Source organism: Podarcis liolepis (assembly GCF_965112155.1).
Source record: "Podarcis liolepis genome assembly, chromosome: 1".
NCBI lineage: Eukaryota > Metazoa > Chordata > Lepidosauria > Squamata > Lacertidae > Podarcis > Podarcis liolepis.
In genome coordinates this window covers 61,171,914-61,189,236 of record NC_139554.1, presented here as the reverse complement: position 1 = coordinate 61,189,236, position 17,323 = coordinate 61,171,914, and the positions used below count along the sequence as shown (strand labels likewise).

The window sequence follows — 17,323 nt, the reverse complement described above, 5'->3', positions numbered from 1 at the left end:
CAAGAGTAAATTGACACCAGCTTGAGTTAATTGGTGAAGCTAGAATCTGCAAGTTTCCCACGAGAACCAATTAACAGAAACTGAACAGTATAACCCTCCCTTACTTAACTCTACACAACCATTAGGGCAGGGATGGAAAACCTGTGGCTCTCTAGATGTTGTTGTGCTCCAACTCCTGCCAACCGCAGCCTCTGTAATCAACAGTTTAGGGTTGACGGGAGTTGCAGTCCAGGAAGTTCTGGAGTCACAGGTTCCCTATCTCTGCACTAGCACATTCCAGAATATCTTCCCTTTGGGTGGCAGTTTTGATATATCTGCTCTTTCAAAGTTGTTTTATTATTCTGTTGAATATTAGCATCTATATCTTTTAATTATCATGTTTTGTTGGGTTTTAAGTAGCATATTGTAAAGTGGCATAGAAAGCAAGGTGAACAGAGAATATCATACCATACACATAGAACACAGAAGACCATCCAGTATATTGCACTAAAATCCCAGCCAATGGCATTGCAATTACTGCACCTGCATAAGAACCTGGAAAAGAAGACAGCAATTAACAAAATGGAAATGCTTACTGAGGGGACAGGTCAGAAATGAATATTCATAAGAAGCCATGTTTCTGTCTGTCAAATGTTCAGTTTCTACAAGTTCAAAGTAGAAAGACATCTTTGTTTATGCAGGCTTCTGAAGAAAAGCTTCCATTGATGTTTTCTGGACAAAATGATCAAGTGAAGTAGACCAAATGGACAACATTACCATTTTTATTTGGCCAACATCATCACATGGCTAGTTCATCCCACAATACTAAAATAATGAAACAGTCAACTTCCACAATTATTTTTGAGTCTTATTTTTGATCCATTTGGCTTTTTTGAGGGGGAGGTGTCATATATCAGATGTGATAAAATGGACACCTAAACACATTAGCCACGAATCAGATGCTTGATTCAGTGCCAATTTAAATGCCTTAAAAATACTCCTTTCCGGTGCACCTGTCATTTGTTATGTGAATACTGAGGAATTCCAAATGATTGTTTCACCATCTCAGTGTTTCATTCAGGTTGACAAAGAAATCCAGTTGTACTGTGTGAATCAAAGCTGCAACACTCAGAGTTACATTCTTAAATTCCTAATTTTTGTTCACAGACTGAGAGGTGTGAGCTTGCTATTCCAAACTCTTACATAGGTGGAAGAAAATCCAATGGCAGTCAATAGGCGTGAACCTTGTTGATGAATGGGGGGGGGGAGAGAAATATCAGTTTATTTCAGAGAATGCTGGAGAAAGGAGAGGGGGAACACATTTGAGAAATTAAGGTGCTACTTACCACAGAAAGAAGTAGTTGCTAGTCTACTTCTCTCTAAAGGAGGTGCCCATTTGCTCCATATCCCATGGCAAGCTGGATAAGTGACGCCCTGTGGAATAGATGATCTAGTTTATGATACCTGCTTCAGCATAATATAATTTGAGTAGTACCAGGAGTAATCAGTTACATGGAGCAAATCTGAGTTGTGAATATTCATAGGTCACTGAGGAGCTGGCAGATTTATGACTATCTGTGACAAGTAATACTGGAAATGCAATACTCATTTTCAGTGAAACATCTACATATATTGTGCCTGATCCGATGTTTTCTAAGTTTGATTCATTCATTTATTTTAGTGGGGCAGAAATTAAACACCATAGCACCCTATGGCTGTGTATGTTTTGGTGGCATTTTTCATTTTAAGGTAAAGAGACCCCTGACCGTTAGGTCCAGTCGTGGCTGACTCTGGGGTTGCGGCGCTCATCTCGCTTTATTGACCCAGGGAACCGGCGTACAGCTTCCAGGTCATGTGGCCAGCATGACTAATCCACTTCTGGTGAACCAGAGCAGCGCACGGAAACGCCGTTTACCTTCCCACTGGAGCGGTACCTATTTATCTACTTGCACTTTGGTGTGCCTTCGAACTGCTAGGTTCGCAGGAGCAGGGACCGAGCAATGGGAGCTTGCCCCGTTGCGGGGATCTGAATCGCCGATCTTCTGATCAGCAAGTCCTAGACTCTGTGGTTTAACCCACAGCGCCACCAGTGTCCCCTTTTTTTTTCTTTTCATTTTACCCGCTTTTAATTAGTCATATGTCTGATCAGACTCAGGGGTGAATTGGCTGATAAGCTAATGCATTCAGATCCAACTGTTAGTCATTTAAAACACATGCTGCGGATGGTGAAGAAGGTCCATTGAAGCTAATGGGGCACTGCCCTGTCAGCTTCTGTCTGCCCCCAGGCAGTCCCACCTGCCAGCCTTCTTTCAACCATTCTAGGGGCTGGCATTGCATGCCAGCTTCCTCCTCCATAAACTCAGTGTTGCACTTGTGGAACTCAGCAAGGAGAAGGCAAGCAGCAATTTGGATGCAAAGCTGAAGGATACAGAGGTACCAGCTAAGGAGCTGGACCAGATTCAGGGCTCTGAGCCTGCTGCTGGAGTTCAAGAGACGACTGGGCCAGCAGATGACTGACAGCCCACAAAACCTGGGCCTATAGAGCCACAGCCAGGACCCTTATTGCCATTGTCCTTTGAGCCACCTAATGCTTCCCATAGTATCTCAGTGACCCAGGGAGCACACCAGGCAGGAGGTCAAGGAACACAGGAAGATCCGTGTCTTTTAAGAATCTAAGCTTCCCACAAGGGGGTGGAGCCTGAGTGAAGTGACCTGGGGGCAGAGGCTTATAAAGGCTTAATGTACTATCAGCCTCTGCTTTCTTTGGGAGCTGCCCTTCAAGAAAAAATATTGGGGGCACAGTGTTAGAGACACTGTTGAAGGGTTCTTAAAAATAAAAAATCAGGGGGTAGGCAGAGATGAGGTTTTAGGAAAGATTGCAAGTGAGGTGTAATAACACAACAGTTGGTAAGTGGTGGTGATCAGGTTTTTCCTCTGGCCTTGTGACACCATTAATTTCCAAGGAGGAGGAGAATCTCCGTTGGAGGGAGTTGCTCATTTGGAGCTATCCATGGTACTTCAGCTCATGCTCTGCCTCACTGGATCCAACACCAAGGTGCTTGTGTCACCTGCCTATACAGTGGTACCTCTGGTTACAAACTTAATTCGTTCCGGAGGTCCATTCTTAACCTGAAACTGTTCTTAACCTGAGGTACCACTTTAGCTAATGGGGCCTCCTCCTGCTGCTGCTGCCGCGCCACTGCTGTGCGATTTCTGTTCTCATCCTGAAGCAAAGTTTTTAACCCGAGGTACTATTTCTGGGTTAGCGGAGTCTGTAACCTGAAGCGTCTGTAACCCAAAGTGTTTGTAACTTGAGATGTTTGTAACATCTAATCCTGTGGGCTGTTTCTTTCTCCCCACTTTCCTCATGCCTAGCTTACATTTCTTCTCTGCTCTATCCTGACATTATCTTCTCTTCTGCTCAGCTCTTTCATAGCTTCAGAATGAATTTCCTTCAAAGCATTCACATGCAGCCATTGTGCCTACTCCTCCAGGAGCCCCTGTAGGTCATTCATGTTGGAGCAAAGAAATATGTCATGTCAAGGTTACATCATGAGGATCAATCTTTCTCCTATTCGAGTTGGCCATGGTGGTAGAGAAGCACACGTTAAAGAGTTTGTATTTCTTATCCATACCTCTACAAGACCTTGCAAGATTCTGACAAAGATAACACATCCATAGTGCACTCGAGCTGCGGACGGTATTAGCATATTGAGAGTGGACGTCAATAGGATAGCTGCACCAAAAACCCTGTAAAAGAAGAGGAAGGCAATGGAATGGTGCTGTTTAAACCTATGCCAAGAATTCAAACACACTGATCTATCTTTTTATATTTAAGCTTTCTGTGAAACATATGTGCTGACTTAGATATCTGTGTTATTCATTCCATGCATGCCAAAATATCTATTTTAGTAGAGGAATATTGTGATTTCATAAAGGGTTATTTTAAATGCACTCCACATACAGGATCCATCTCTTTGGGGAAATATTTTCCCAGTACTTTTTCACAATCAATCCACATTTCCCAGAGTGGGAAGAAGTTTCGGGTTCAGTGTAACAAGGTGTAGTGTCCTTTGCATGAGAGTGCACTGGTGTTGTATGGTGCTTTGCAACACCTTTTAAACAAAATATACAAGCGCAGGCTAATCAAAACAAGCAGGCTCCTAAAAACAGGGATGCAGATTCTCCAAGAGAGATTCTCTGCAACCAACTGCCTTCAGCCAGTTCACATCTCTCTCCAATTTCAAAGAGCAAAACTTTATTATTTTCTGAAACACACTGCAGAACACTCGTTTGACTTCAACCTTGGCAGGTTGATTGCCTATTCAGGAAAATGTCTCCTGACTATTCGCTCCCATTAATGGAATGTCAACCAACCATTATGGCATTACAAAGCAATCAACTAAACAAAAGATGGTCACTTTCAATCACAATGCTAGTACTGGACTTTGCATAAAATCATTCAAAATACACCATCAATGACATCACTTGAGGAAGGTCAGTAGGTGAATATGAAAACTGTCCCAACTAAAATGTATTGTGTTTAATTTATGTTAAGCACTATAAAAGTGCTGCTTCTTCTTTGATGTTGGATATTAATGCAAGTAATCACTTGATGTTGCATTCATTGAGTAGTAAAGAATGCATGTGTGAACGCACACTTAAAGGAATGGGTAGAGAAAACTAATGTCAACACTGACCATACAGGGAGCTCCATGAACAGTGTTGATTTTGAACTACAATGACATATGTCCAAAACCAATTTCCTACTAAGAACCAAGAACTTACTGCATTACCTTGAACAGGTCATCTACTTCTCCTAGCTGCTGTTAAGGATAAATGAAATAAGGAAAGTGTGTTGCCTTGAACAGGAAATGGGAGTTGCATGGTGATCATCAACAAAACAGTCAGGAAAATGTGGGTTGTCTTTAATTCATTACAAACAAAGCAGGAAATAGGGCCATATTGCAAAGCATAGAGCACACTTCCAGTACATGCTTTCTATGCATCTGTTTATAAAAAGAGAGAGAAATTCTGGAACTGGAAACAGGATTGATTTTGTTTGAAAAGACAGAAAAATGACTTAAGGCAGCTGTGCAGGAAAAGGTCACTTGGTCCACAGAGGATGCTCCACTGAGATAGGTCTCCACTTCACTCTCTTATTATTAATACATCCCACCAAACCTCTTTCTGTATAAACAATCTCTCTCTCTCTTGAGAAAGAAAAAGCCTGAGTGTGTGACCGAGTACATATACCTATGTTTGACAGCTTTTCTTCACCAGTTTCCTGTATTTCCTCCCTCCCTAGATTAACTATACTAGTTTGAATTCAGTGTTTACTTTAACATACAGTTTGTATTTCCTAGATGATGAACTCTATTAAACGTATGAGTGGCTCATTTCCTAGTATTTTATTTTAATCCATTCACTCCAGTGCATTTAACGTACATGAAAATCTGCCCTTTCATATGAAAGTACCAAGATCCCAATGAAGCCAAGTAGTTAAATATATACGATAAGGGTATATTTCCTATTTTGGTTAAAAAAAAAAAACATTTTAAGAAACTGTCATCTATATGCCATGTTTCTTTTTTGTGGTCACTTTTGTATCGTACTTCATTGTCCTTTCTATTGTACTTCTGTAGTCTCCCTTTTGATTATTTTACCATAGGTTTCACATATTCTTTCATTGCTAGAGTTGTTATATTTTATATGAATAAATGTATCTTGCTCTATATCTGGTGAGAACCAAATTACACAGTGAATTGGAATGATTCGGGGTCTTTCCACCCCTCACATGTGATGTCAATAACCCATCCCAGAGTCAGATTAGGGACCCTACATAGCTTTGTGTTGCTATGCTGTTTCTGTTCCTTCTGTACCATACGGATAGATAGATATATCTCTGTCCATGGGCTTTGCAAAAAATGAGGTTGTCCAAAATGTTGCCTGCAGAGCAATGAAGAGCTGGAGGTGGGTGATGGCTTTTGTTGTTAAAACACAGCAGCAGAGGGTTAAAATTAATTCAATGTAGCTCTGCTTTAACAGCAGCAACAACAACAAAACCACAGCCCTTCAGAACTCCACAGGCAGCCTAACTCTGTGACAACCAAAATGAAAAGGCGGGTGTGAAGCTACAAAGTTTTTTAAAAATACAAATACCCCAAAAACAAATACCCCATTCGGCCACCTGCTAATTCTTGTATGGTAAGAAACAAAAAAACCTGCCCCTACCATAAAGGATTACAGAAGAAAGTGGATCCCTTTTATTTCCCTCACAAAAAGCCCCTTGACCTACTTGTTGGCAATTTGGCATACTTAATTCACTACAGTAGGATTTTCCTGTGCCTGTGAATTTCACCCACTTTGGCAAAAAGGGGGAAAGTTGTTTACATTCTTCATTATGGTGAATGGGAAACACAAGGCTTTGGTTTATACCAAGTGGCTAAGGACCTGAAACACAGATCAACACAGAGAGAACACTAAATGGCTAGAAACAGATCAGATTTTTTTTTAATGCACATGTACAGATGCAAGGCAAATCTTGGGGCATGTGCACACTCCTAGCATGAAATACCATTAGGATCTACCTGACTTGCTGCCTGATTTTACAAATACTATACTGCAAAAACCCAGCAGCTCATAAGACTAGACCTTCAGGGATTTAGTGTTGCACGAGTAAACAGCTGGTTTTGTTTATCCAAAGTTCAGATTATTTCTGATTTCAGAAATTTGGATAATCATTATTCAAACATATCTGTTTTCCTTTGGATTTCTTAGGCTAGCATATCTGGCCTGAATGCTCCTACTTGAGCCTCACTATTTTCCTCGCCTATCTTTGTGCTTTTTCTGTTTCAGGAGCCATTTTCTTTACTGAATTAAAGCAGAAATCAGAGTGTTTCATTTTCTATTATTTTCTGTCCCTTTAATGGCACAGCCTATATTTCTATTTATGCAACCTTGTACTGCAACGTACAAGGAATTTCATCCAAAATCTCACAATGGTATTTCTAAAGCTGACATCAAAATAAGAAGAAAGCTAATGTCTGAAGAATAAGGATAAAAGAAAGCTGAACAACAAATGCTAGGTTTGACCTCTGCTGTAATAAGGCTAAGCCTTCTAGGTGACCTTTTCATATTCACTGGCACTCACTGCTCCCATCTGTATTGTATAACATTTGCATTGATACATCTCCTTAAATTGCTAGAATATCTGGAACTGAGGTGTCTAAATTTGCAAACTTTATATTATCACAGGGACTTTTTAACAAATGCCTTAAATGCAACATTGCTCTTAATTTATTGATATAAAATATCTTATAATGCCTTTACTTAAAAGCACTAGGGTATGTGCAGTAATAACACTGAAATTCCAAGACAGCAATGAAACAGCAATGTACACTGTGTATAAAGCAGCAACATATACAAGCTAGGGCAATTGTAAAGTTAAAACAAATTCAAACCCAACAGATACAGCCTGCCAGCAAAGGCAGTTTAAGCAAGTGCTTTTATTTTTCCCTATCAAAAATAGCTCCACTTTCCAGAGTCACTCTGGTTATTTGGGTTCCATTCTGTACTGCAACATTTATACCACAGTCATTTCATGGCTTGCTACCCTTTTCACCTTTTCAGACACCATTAAACAGTAGCACTTGCTTTAATATGAGTCTAGCAGCACAGTCCTATCTCAGAAGTCCTACAGTCCTACAGTGGGGTTTAATCCCAGAAAAGCATGAGTCTTAATGCAGTCTTAATGCAGGTGATGGGAGGGGGAAACCAGAAGTATGTCTGCAATATCCAAAAAAGAATCATTTAAGGACATTAAAGCACATTGTGTGGTTATCTGTCAGCAGATGGAGCAATTGCTTCACTAAATTCTACTTTCAGGAAAGTATTTCCTTACCCAAAGTAAATCACATTTTTAACTGGACTGTCAGTTAAATATAAATGTTACTTTCAACTCCCTACACCACGTTCACTCCTCCTTCCATTATGAGATAATATATAGTAATACAGCACTGACACTGAAACAGTCCTAGCAAACATTTAACATTTTTTTAGGGGAAAAGGATTGCTTTTATTGTCAGAAAAGCCTTTGTGCTGTCCCAGTTCCTTTGTTTTACATCCATCCTTCTTCCAGAAATGCTTGTACCCTACCATAGCTGTCAACTTTTCCCTTTTCTTGCGAGGAATCCTATTCGGAATAAGGGAATTTCCCTTAAAAAGGGGAAAACGTTGACAGCTATGTACACTACACTTTGTCTACAGAGGGCCAAACTACGCTTGACATTAGTCATGTCATTTGCCCAGGATTTCTCTTTGCAGAAATAGCCAGCAGGATTTGAGCCAATCTAGGTCAAGGCCCTGGTGGGGAGCTACAAATGCTTTAGCCCTTTTGCCTGTGCTATGGTCCCAATCCAAACATCCCTGAGGTCCTTAAGCCTTTAATTTGTGGGTGGGAGGAACTGCTGTTGAAGCTCTTTGGGGGGATAAGCTCAGAAGTCCACTGGAAGCACTACTTTTGGGGATTCCTTTAGAAGCCTCCCCCTCTTAACCACATAGTGCCTGTCTCCTGTTCCTCACTTGCTGGTTCTCTCCAGATCCCATGAGCAGGCATAGTGTGATTTGTGTCTGGGGCCCCTACAGCACCATGGTATGCATATTTACTGAGAAGTAAATCCAGCTTTGCAATGGAGCTTCCTCTCAGGAAGGTGTGCTTAGGATTAGAACCCCAGTTTCAAGTTCCTGCTCAGCTATCAACCCCTGCAGAATTACGACACAGCCCCAGTTCACAGCTTTACATTTCCATCTGTAACAGGCGAACATGATCCAGCTGAAAAATGACTGTGAAATGCTAAATGCTAAGAGTGCTACACTACTATTGATTTTGATAATGTTTTGTCATTTTTAGCATTTCTGATGCTTTAAAGGACTTCTTAGACCAAGGGTAGGCAAATTAAGGCCCGGGGGCTGGATCCGGCCCAATCGCCTTCTAAATCCAGCCCGCGGACAGTCTGGGAATCAGCGTGTTTTTACATGAGTAGAATGTGTGCTTTTATTTAAAATGCATCTCTGTGTTATTTGTAAGGCATAGGAATTTGTTCATATTTTTTATCAAAATATAGTCCGGCCCACCACATGGTCAGAGGAATGGTGCATCAGCCCACGGCTAAAAAAGGTTGCTGACCCCTGTTTTAGACTGTTTACTTCCCATCCAAATTTGTCTTGACAGTGGCAGACTTTGGGGTCTCAAATTTCAGCAGTGCCCTGTGCAACACCAAAATTTTGCACCCCCACCTCTCATCTTCCATTCTACATCATAGTTTCAGTGCCCCCCAGGCTCCGCATCCAAGTGCAACTGATTTATATCACACTCCTGTAAATCCACTTCTGGTCTTGGTTAGAAATTGTTTTGTTGTTGGCTTTTACACTACAGTGAGCTTCTTTGAAAATGTTTTCTAGAAAGGAGATATGGGAATGTTTTAAATAAACAAAGGTTACTGTTACTACTAATTTTGCCCTATAAAGCACCATGCAGTGTCAGGATGCTATATAAATCATTTGCAGTAACACTGCTCCTATTAAATGGCCCTCGGTGTCAGGAGTCCCTTCCAAACCACTAGGCTGTCACGTTTAAACCTGGCTAAATGTCATGTTTGCGCCCAGACCTGACGGTCAGAACAGGACTCATAGGCTTCGATGCAGCATGGTCCTTCCATGATCAGAAGGACCTTTGATTCAATAGGAACTCCACCTGATTGGAGGAATGGGAAACTATGCCTGCCAATCCCCGCCCCTTCTCCCTACCCATTCCAGCACCATCTCTCACACTGTTTCATAGGTCCTGCAACCCTCAGAGCAGATTTTCTGAGGGACAAGAAAAGGGGTAAGGAGAAAGTTGATGAAGATGATTGGATGATTGGACACCTCTCCCTTCCATCACTGTGAGCAGAGCTCCACTCAGGTGATCTGATCCAGACTGTGTCTACCTTGCCCCATGAAGTACAGTTGCTCCCCTTTGCTTTCTGTTTTTCACCAGCTGATAAACATTTTTTTTTGCTCTAGCCAGTTTTTATTTTATGAGACAAGCATTGCATTTATGATTTAGTTTTAACAGCTGACCCTGTCTCTTTTATGGCCTGTTTTATGAGAATATTTTAAAATAAAAGATAGTGGATTCGCATTAGAATTCTTGAATAAACAACATTTAAAAATTTTAAAAAATGCAGTATACTGCGCTGAAGGCTGACAGATCCATTGGATTCACAGTTTTCCTTGTCACATTAAACCAGTGATGAGACAGGCTATTTCTATTCATTTAAAAATATATACTCCTTTCTACATGACAAGGGGGTGGAGGCATCTGTGTGTGTTTCTCTAACTAAATCCTATTTTAAGCCTTTCATGAAGGATTAATATGGATAAACTGATTCTCTGCCACCACCTCTAATCTAATAAAAGCTTGGATGCATTATTAATTTTTGCCACACATCTGAGACCCACTTTTTTTTTGTCAAGCAAATCCCCCAGCCGCCCCCTCCCCAAATCCCTCAGTGCATCATTAAGTTGTGAACACGGCTTCATCACCTATGACAGAAAAATGGAAGACCCTCGAGCCATATGGCAGAGGGAGAGATCACTCGATGTTTCATTAGCCCCCTCTGTGGGGAAACCGATGTAAAAAGGCACGGCAGGGTGGTGGGAGATCAGAACCTTTCAATGAGGCTTCTGCAGCACCGGCTGATCTGCGTGGAAAACAAAGAAGCCCATGCTGGTGTCTGGGATCGTCTCCCAAGTCAAATATGTGAAGTACTGACTTCAACAAGATGTCAAGCTGGCACACTACACCCCAGGCAAGCACAGGCAAGCCAGGTGCTACATAAGCTGGTTTTTATTCCCCTTTGCCTTCTTCACACAACACATAAATTATGGGATTTGGGCAGGAATTCTGCAACGCAGAGGGTTGGACTAGATGGCTGTCAGAGTCCCTTCCCCTCCATAATTCTATGATCCTATGAATTTGCATCCCCAAGATGTCTTGATGGCCACCAATTTTGATAGCTTTAAAAGTGAATTGGACAAACTCATAGAAGATTAGGCTATCTCCCATCTCCCCTATCAGAGATAGTGTGCCTCTAAACCGCAGCTGCTAAGAATCACAAGTGGAGGAAGCGCTGTTGCACTTAGCTCCTGCTTCCCATAGGCATAGCAAACCATTGTGAGAAGAGGATGCTTGGTGAAGCAGGGCTGTTCTTGTCCCCTAAAGACATCTGCAGCAACCATGCAGCAACAGAGTAATAACTTGACATAAATTAGGTCAACAGTAAGTCTAGAATCACATATTATCCTCCAATGTGTGATTTTTTGGTTGTGATTGCTGCTGGTAAGGGAAGGTTTAAACTTCTCTCCTCTCTCTCCCTACATGCCTGGTCCATGATGGAACCCCTCAGCACCACCACATAGGACTGGATTATTAAAACCTCATGGCAGAGCTGTAAGCCGCACAATTAATTTTCATGCATATGGGGTTGGCTCATGAGTGACTTTTCAGGAAATGGGTTGCAATCCAGTGGAGACTTCCCCTGGATGAAGGGAGGGAGGCAACTTTTGTATATTCCCCTTGGAGTTCCCTGTTCCCATGGGTGGGGGCAGGAGGGGCAAACTCTTACACACACACACACACACACACACACACACACACACACACACAGAAACAAGGAGCTTGCCCCCTCCATTGCTGGACTCCTTGTCAATAAGATATAGTGTTATTTTTCTTTCAGAGATCTGAGCATGTGGAACACAACAAAGCCACCTAGAAATATACTTTGCCTCTACTGTGCCCACCCCCATTTTGCCCCAGTGTCACCACTGACTGTTCCCATTCTGTCTTAGAAGGTCTTGGACAGTCCCCATTCCTGCAAAGCAGATTTTCAGAGGCACAGTCTAGTATAAGCAGGTTCTTACTAGACTTATCTATGGGTGACCTACACTCAAACCTTGTGTCAGAACATAGCCATGAGTTTCATTCTTGCAGGCAAAGAGAATTATGGGCAGGGAAAGCATCATTATTACAGTTCTGTAAAGATGAGTATGCCTGACAACATCTCTTTTTAATGAGGTGTTAATTTCACAATGAGTACATGAAATCACAGGATCTTATGGGACGTCTCTAATGCTTGCATTGCTGAAAGTGTGTGGTGGAACTAATTAGAATGCCATTATTTTTCTAGGTTAATATCTAACAGTGGACAATTAATTCACAAAACTCTAGCTTTCGTTCTTGTTCTCCTAGCACACAGACATGTGTGTAGCAATTCATGCCTCCTTCGCCCATTTAAAAAGAAAAACCTTCCTGCATTTCACATTCTATCAACACACATCAAAACATGTTCATATACCCAGTCAGCTGCAAAAGCTTTACGGGATCCATTACTTTATCATAAGAAAGGTGTGAAGTAGAAGAAATCCCCTCAGGGCAAAATCATTATAGATACCATCGTATTGCTAGGGGAAAGGGTAACAACGTTCAGATTTTTGGGCATTGAATTACAAGAGGATCTGTCCTGGAGTGTCAACACAAGGGGGCTTGTGAAGAAGGCGCAGCAGAGACTGTACTTTTTGAGAATACTAAGGAAAAACCATCTTCCGCAGAAACTGCTGCTTGCCTTCTATCACTGTGCCATTGAGAGCGTGCTCACTTATGGCTTATGTGTGTGGTACGGAAGCTGTACTGCCCAGGACAGGATGGGGTTGTGCAGGGTTGTTAAGGCAGCAGAGAGCATTGTTGGCTGCCCACTCTCCACCTTAGAGCAGATTTATGCCACAAGGTGCCATAGGAAGGCACTGGACATAGTAAAAGATCCATCGCATCCTGGTCACTGTCTCTTCGAGCTCTTGCCGTCGGGACGGAGATACAGGTCGATGAAGACAAGAACGAGTCGTCTTAAGAACAGCTTCTTCTCCAGAGCGATCTCGGCCCTGAATGGGAAGCCTGGACTTTGAAAGTCATCTAATCTTCCTTGCTGTATTTAATTAGTGTTTTTATAGTTGTTTTGATTTTGTGTGGAGTGCCCTACCTGGGTGGATGGAGCAGCCAAGTAATTTCGTTGTCCCCGAGAGGGGGCAATGACAATAAAGATATTATTATTATTATTATTATTATTATTATTATTATTATTATTATTATTATGGAAAGGCTTCCCCATTAAACAGACTTAGGCTGATGCACAACATACAAACTGTTGCAGTTTGTAGAGACAGATAAGAGGCAGGAGGTGGGGGAGGAGTTTCAGAAACAACAGTGATGCTCTTGTCAGTGCCAGTGTTATTTTGCCACTGCTGCTTAAAAAAAACAACCCAAGAGGGGTCCAAGGGAGCCAGTGGAAAGCAAGGAAGAACCAGGCTTCAAGCAAAGATTCCAAACAACAGAGAAAGAAGCTGAAGTCAGTTTAGTGGACTTCACTATAAAAGAATCTGTTAACTACTACACTAGAATTACAAAAGCAAGCTGCACCTAGTATGTGGACTAGTTTAAAACAAAATGAGACATTACAGAAATTGTTTGGTTAACAACAAGTATATGTTGTATTATTATAGACGCTGATATTTTAATAATCTGGCTCTTTGTATTTAAACTTTATCCCACCTTTTTTCAAAGGAGTGAAGGTGGCATAGCATTGCTCCTCAATGCATGTTATTCTCACAACCATTATATAAAGGAAGTTTATGGTGGTATCGATAGTGATTGGCCAGCGTCACTCAGTGATTTTCATGACAGCAAAGACTAATATGGACCTGATTCTCCTCAGTTCTAATCTACCATTTTAACTACCATACCAGTATGTTTGCTGATATTTCTATGTTTTTTAATTTGAATGTAATGCATTTTTAATTTGTGTGTGTGTGTATGCAACCTCTGTGCCACTCTCATGCTGCCTCTGAGGTTCCCAAAGCAGATTTCCAGAAGCACAGTGGGAGGGGGCACAGAAAAAAAGGTAATCCATCTGCTTTCAGCCAATGGGAGAATCCCCTGAGTAGCATTCCACTCGGAATGTACAACACAGTTTGAATATACATGGTCCTTTTTGCGTGTCTTGGAATACAACAAATCAGCACTGTAAGAATCAAAAGAACGATGCTCAAGATAGTAACAGCAGAAGCATAGTAGTAACAGTCCAACGACCCATACTTTTAATTGTTCCATGGTGGTGAAGCATTCTTGTCTTCCAATTACACACATGTGACTATTCTATTTTAACTGGGAGTCAAGTTTTAATTGGACTCATTATCACCTGCTGGACTGGAAAAATAAATTAAATTCTCTTGAATTCTGCTGTCACAAATCTAAGCTCAAGGAGAATAGCTCAAGGGCACTTGTTTACTGTGTGACCATGATCACTCTGAATTACAGAATCTCACTTCCCATAGAGAATCTGGTTAATCTGTTTGTGTTTTATCTCCAGACAACCACTTTGTTTAATACAGTTGCTTTGTCAGACAGCTTGCAGTAAATAATCCAGCAGAACTAGATAGCATGAAGATTTGTTTATGGCCCACTACAGTCTGTGGAATCAAACAAGAGGGTCCTGTGAATAATGCTATCTGAGCCTCAAGTCTGAACATCTAAGACACACTAATACATATGATCAACATTTATGGAACTTTATTTTCCTGGAGATTAACCAGAGAACTATTCTTCTGGACACGTTTCAGAACCAGTGCAAGCTCTTCCTGTTTGAGATTAAGTGGGTGTAGGGATACTTAAATGTGTGTTATTTTTCTTTTGGCTGTTTCAATACACAGAGTACACAGTTTCAAGTTACCGCATCTAGAAAAAGCAGCGATCTATCTTGAAGACTTTTATGGCAGTCCGGTGTGTGTCATGGACAGAGATTTATTTATTTATTTATTTTTGTCAATTTACTTGTGTTTCCCCAGTGAGAGAAAAAGAGGCAGAATACGTATTATGTTTTCCAAGAAGATGTGGGACCACATCCATCCAGTGCTACACCAGCTGCACTGGCTCCCAGTGGAGTACAGGTCAAGTTTAAGGTGCTGGTTCTAACCTTGAAAGCCCTCTACGACCTGGGACCCTTGTACTTACTGGACAGCCTCTCCTGCTATACCCCATGTCTGGTGGAACGCTCTCCCACAAGAGACCAGGGCCCTGTGGGACTTGACATCTTTCCGCAGGGCCTGCAAGACGGAGCCTTTGGTTGGGGCCCAGTCTGACCCCCCTCCTCTTAAAAGACCCTGCATATAAGTGGCCTCTCTAACTCTTCTCACTGGCTCATACAAATAGCTGAGCTTGGTGAGTACTTAAGGTTCCCAACCCCTATAGTTATAATTTGTGGGTAGCCATCTGATCTTATTTTGATTTTAATCCAATTTTAAGCTGTATTTCAGCCGATTGCTGAACTTTATGTTTTAATGTATTATATATTTTGATGTTAGCCACCCTGAGCCCGGCTCTGGCCGGGGAGGGCAGGATATAAATAAAATTGTTGTTGTTGTTGTTGTTGTTGCTTCATCATGGTGAATGGTTGCCTTTTGCTGCCATTTACCATGATGAACTGGGGCCATCACATTGTGTGTTCTGGTATTCTCCACCATGACCACTGGGAACATAGAGAAGAAGTTGGAGAGTCCCAGTATGATGGCTCCAGTTCACTTGATGAACAGTACACCCAACTATTATTGTATGAATGGCATCAGTCTCCATGAAAAGGTGGTTATTTTTAGCAGCAAATGGTCTGGTCTGCTTCTTCTTATGTGTACATCACCCAGTTGATTCAACGTGCCCTTCCTTTATGTGCACATCTAAATCCTCATGTGCACATTTTCCAGTTGCATCACTGCTTTTATACCTTAAAATGTCAAGTTATGGCTATCAGAGTCAAAGACAATAATAGACCCAGAATAAGGCGAAGTTCCTATTACAATAACTATGGAGTTTCTGTGGGCTAAAATCAGCATGAGAAATGAATTTGGCTTTCCTGAGCCTTATATGATGAACTTACATATTTTTCAATACATCTGTCCCACCGCCAGCTAATTATTTCCTTTGTGAGTACGCTGATGATGTTGATATAAATCTAAAGTTACTAGGACCAAACACCAGCTATAATAGCAAGAACATACGAACAGTCTCAGCAAGACTGAAAAAGAATTTTGGATAAGAAATATGAAGACACAACTGTTCTGTTCCTGTCTGGTACAATGGCTGTGTGGGACAACTCATGCAATCAGAATTAATTCTTACAAGCAGTGAATGATTAATTTCTTTTTTAAAAAAAATACTACAAATACCCCATTGTTTAAATAATTCATATATTTAGCAAAAAAAAAAAAAAACCCTAACAAACCAATATGCCGATTTGAAATATCACATCATCAAACAAGCCCATTACAATTATATTTCTCAGATAAATTATTAACTCTGTGATGATGTGAAATGACATCTTTTGGGCTTTCAAAGGAAAGTAAGTTAGCTCAATTAAGACTCCAAAATGAAGATCAAATGGAGTGCTGGAACTGTACTATAGAGGGTCACCTGCTCACACAAGAGGTCCTGCTAATGCACAGGCTCCTTAGACACTGGCCACTTTAAGAGGAGCAACTATAATAGTGACATTCAAGACTGCTCCTTAAAAGCAAATGAGATGCTTCAATTGCCATTAGCTGCCTTTAAAGAAAATGTATAATTTGACTGAGTAATTGCAGATATGTGATACTAATGAACCTACATGTTAATGTTCCTATCAGTTATTTGTGGTAATCTGAGGAAGATGGTGTGAATAAAACTCAGACCTAAGATGGCAGAGTCACTTTGGTCCTTCAGAAATACTGGATGCTATCTGTGGTTGGCAGGGAGTGGAGTATGATATCATTCCAGAAACCCCAAGTAGTCTTGTTTGTTTGTTTGTTTGTTTGTTTGTTTGTTTGTTTGTTTGTCTGAAGTAAATCTCAGAAATGAATGTATGGATAACAATTGTTCTGAAGGGTCAAAAGCATATTTTTGTTTTTAGATTATTCACAATGTGCATGTCACTCTACAGGTACCATTTAAATTAGGCATCTCCTCTGATATGACAAGGGGTGCCTCTCTTAAACTGGTACCAGCTGGGCTCCCCCACCCCCTTTTGCATATTTGTATTTTTAAAATCATTATTTTTTATATAAAAAACCTCCTGTCTAATTCAGAGCATGCTGTTAATAGATCAAAATGTTTTGATCAGTCATTCTGATGATCTATTTAAAGTTACCATACCAATATTTTTATTATAAAAAACTGGTCCCTATCCAAAGAAATTCAAGAGTAGCAGAAGACTACTGGTCTGTTCAA

The 17,323-nt window shown here is 41.0% G+C and overlaps 1 protein-coding gene across 1 annotated transcript in view; it reads right to left on the bottom strand.

The window, feature by feature from the left end:
* SLC17A6 (solute carrier family 17 member 6) overlaps positions 1 to 17,323 on the bottom strand; it is a 50,004-nt gene that overhangs the window by 16,646 nt on the left and 16,035 nt on the right. Inside the window, exons 4-6 of the mRNA XM_083464258.1 lie at positions 3,615 to 3,729; positions 1,326 to 1,413; positions 448 to 534 (exon numbers count right to left, since the gene is read on the bottom strand). Coding sequence (XP_083320384.1) covers positions 448 to 534; positions 1,326 to 1,413; positions 3,615 to 3,729 — 290 coding nt within the window. The remainder of the gene's footprint in view (positions 1 to 447; positions 535 to 1,325; positions 1,414 to 3,614; positions 3,730 to 17,323) is intronic.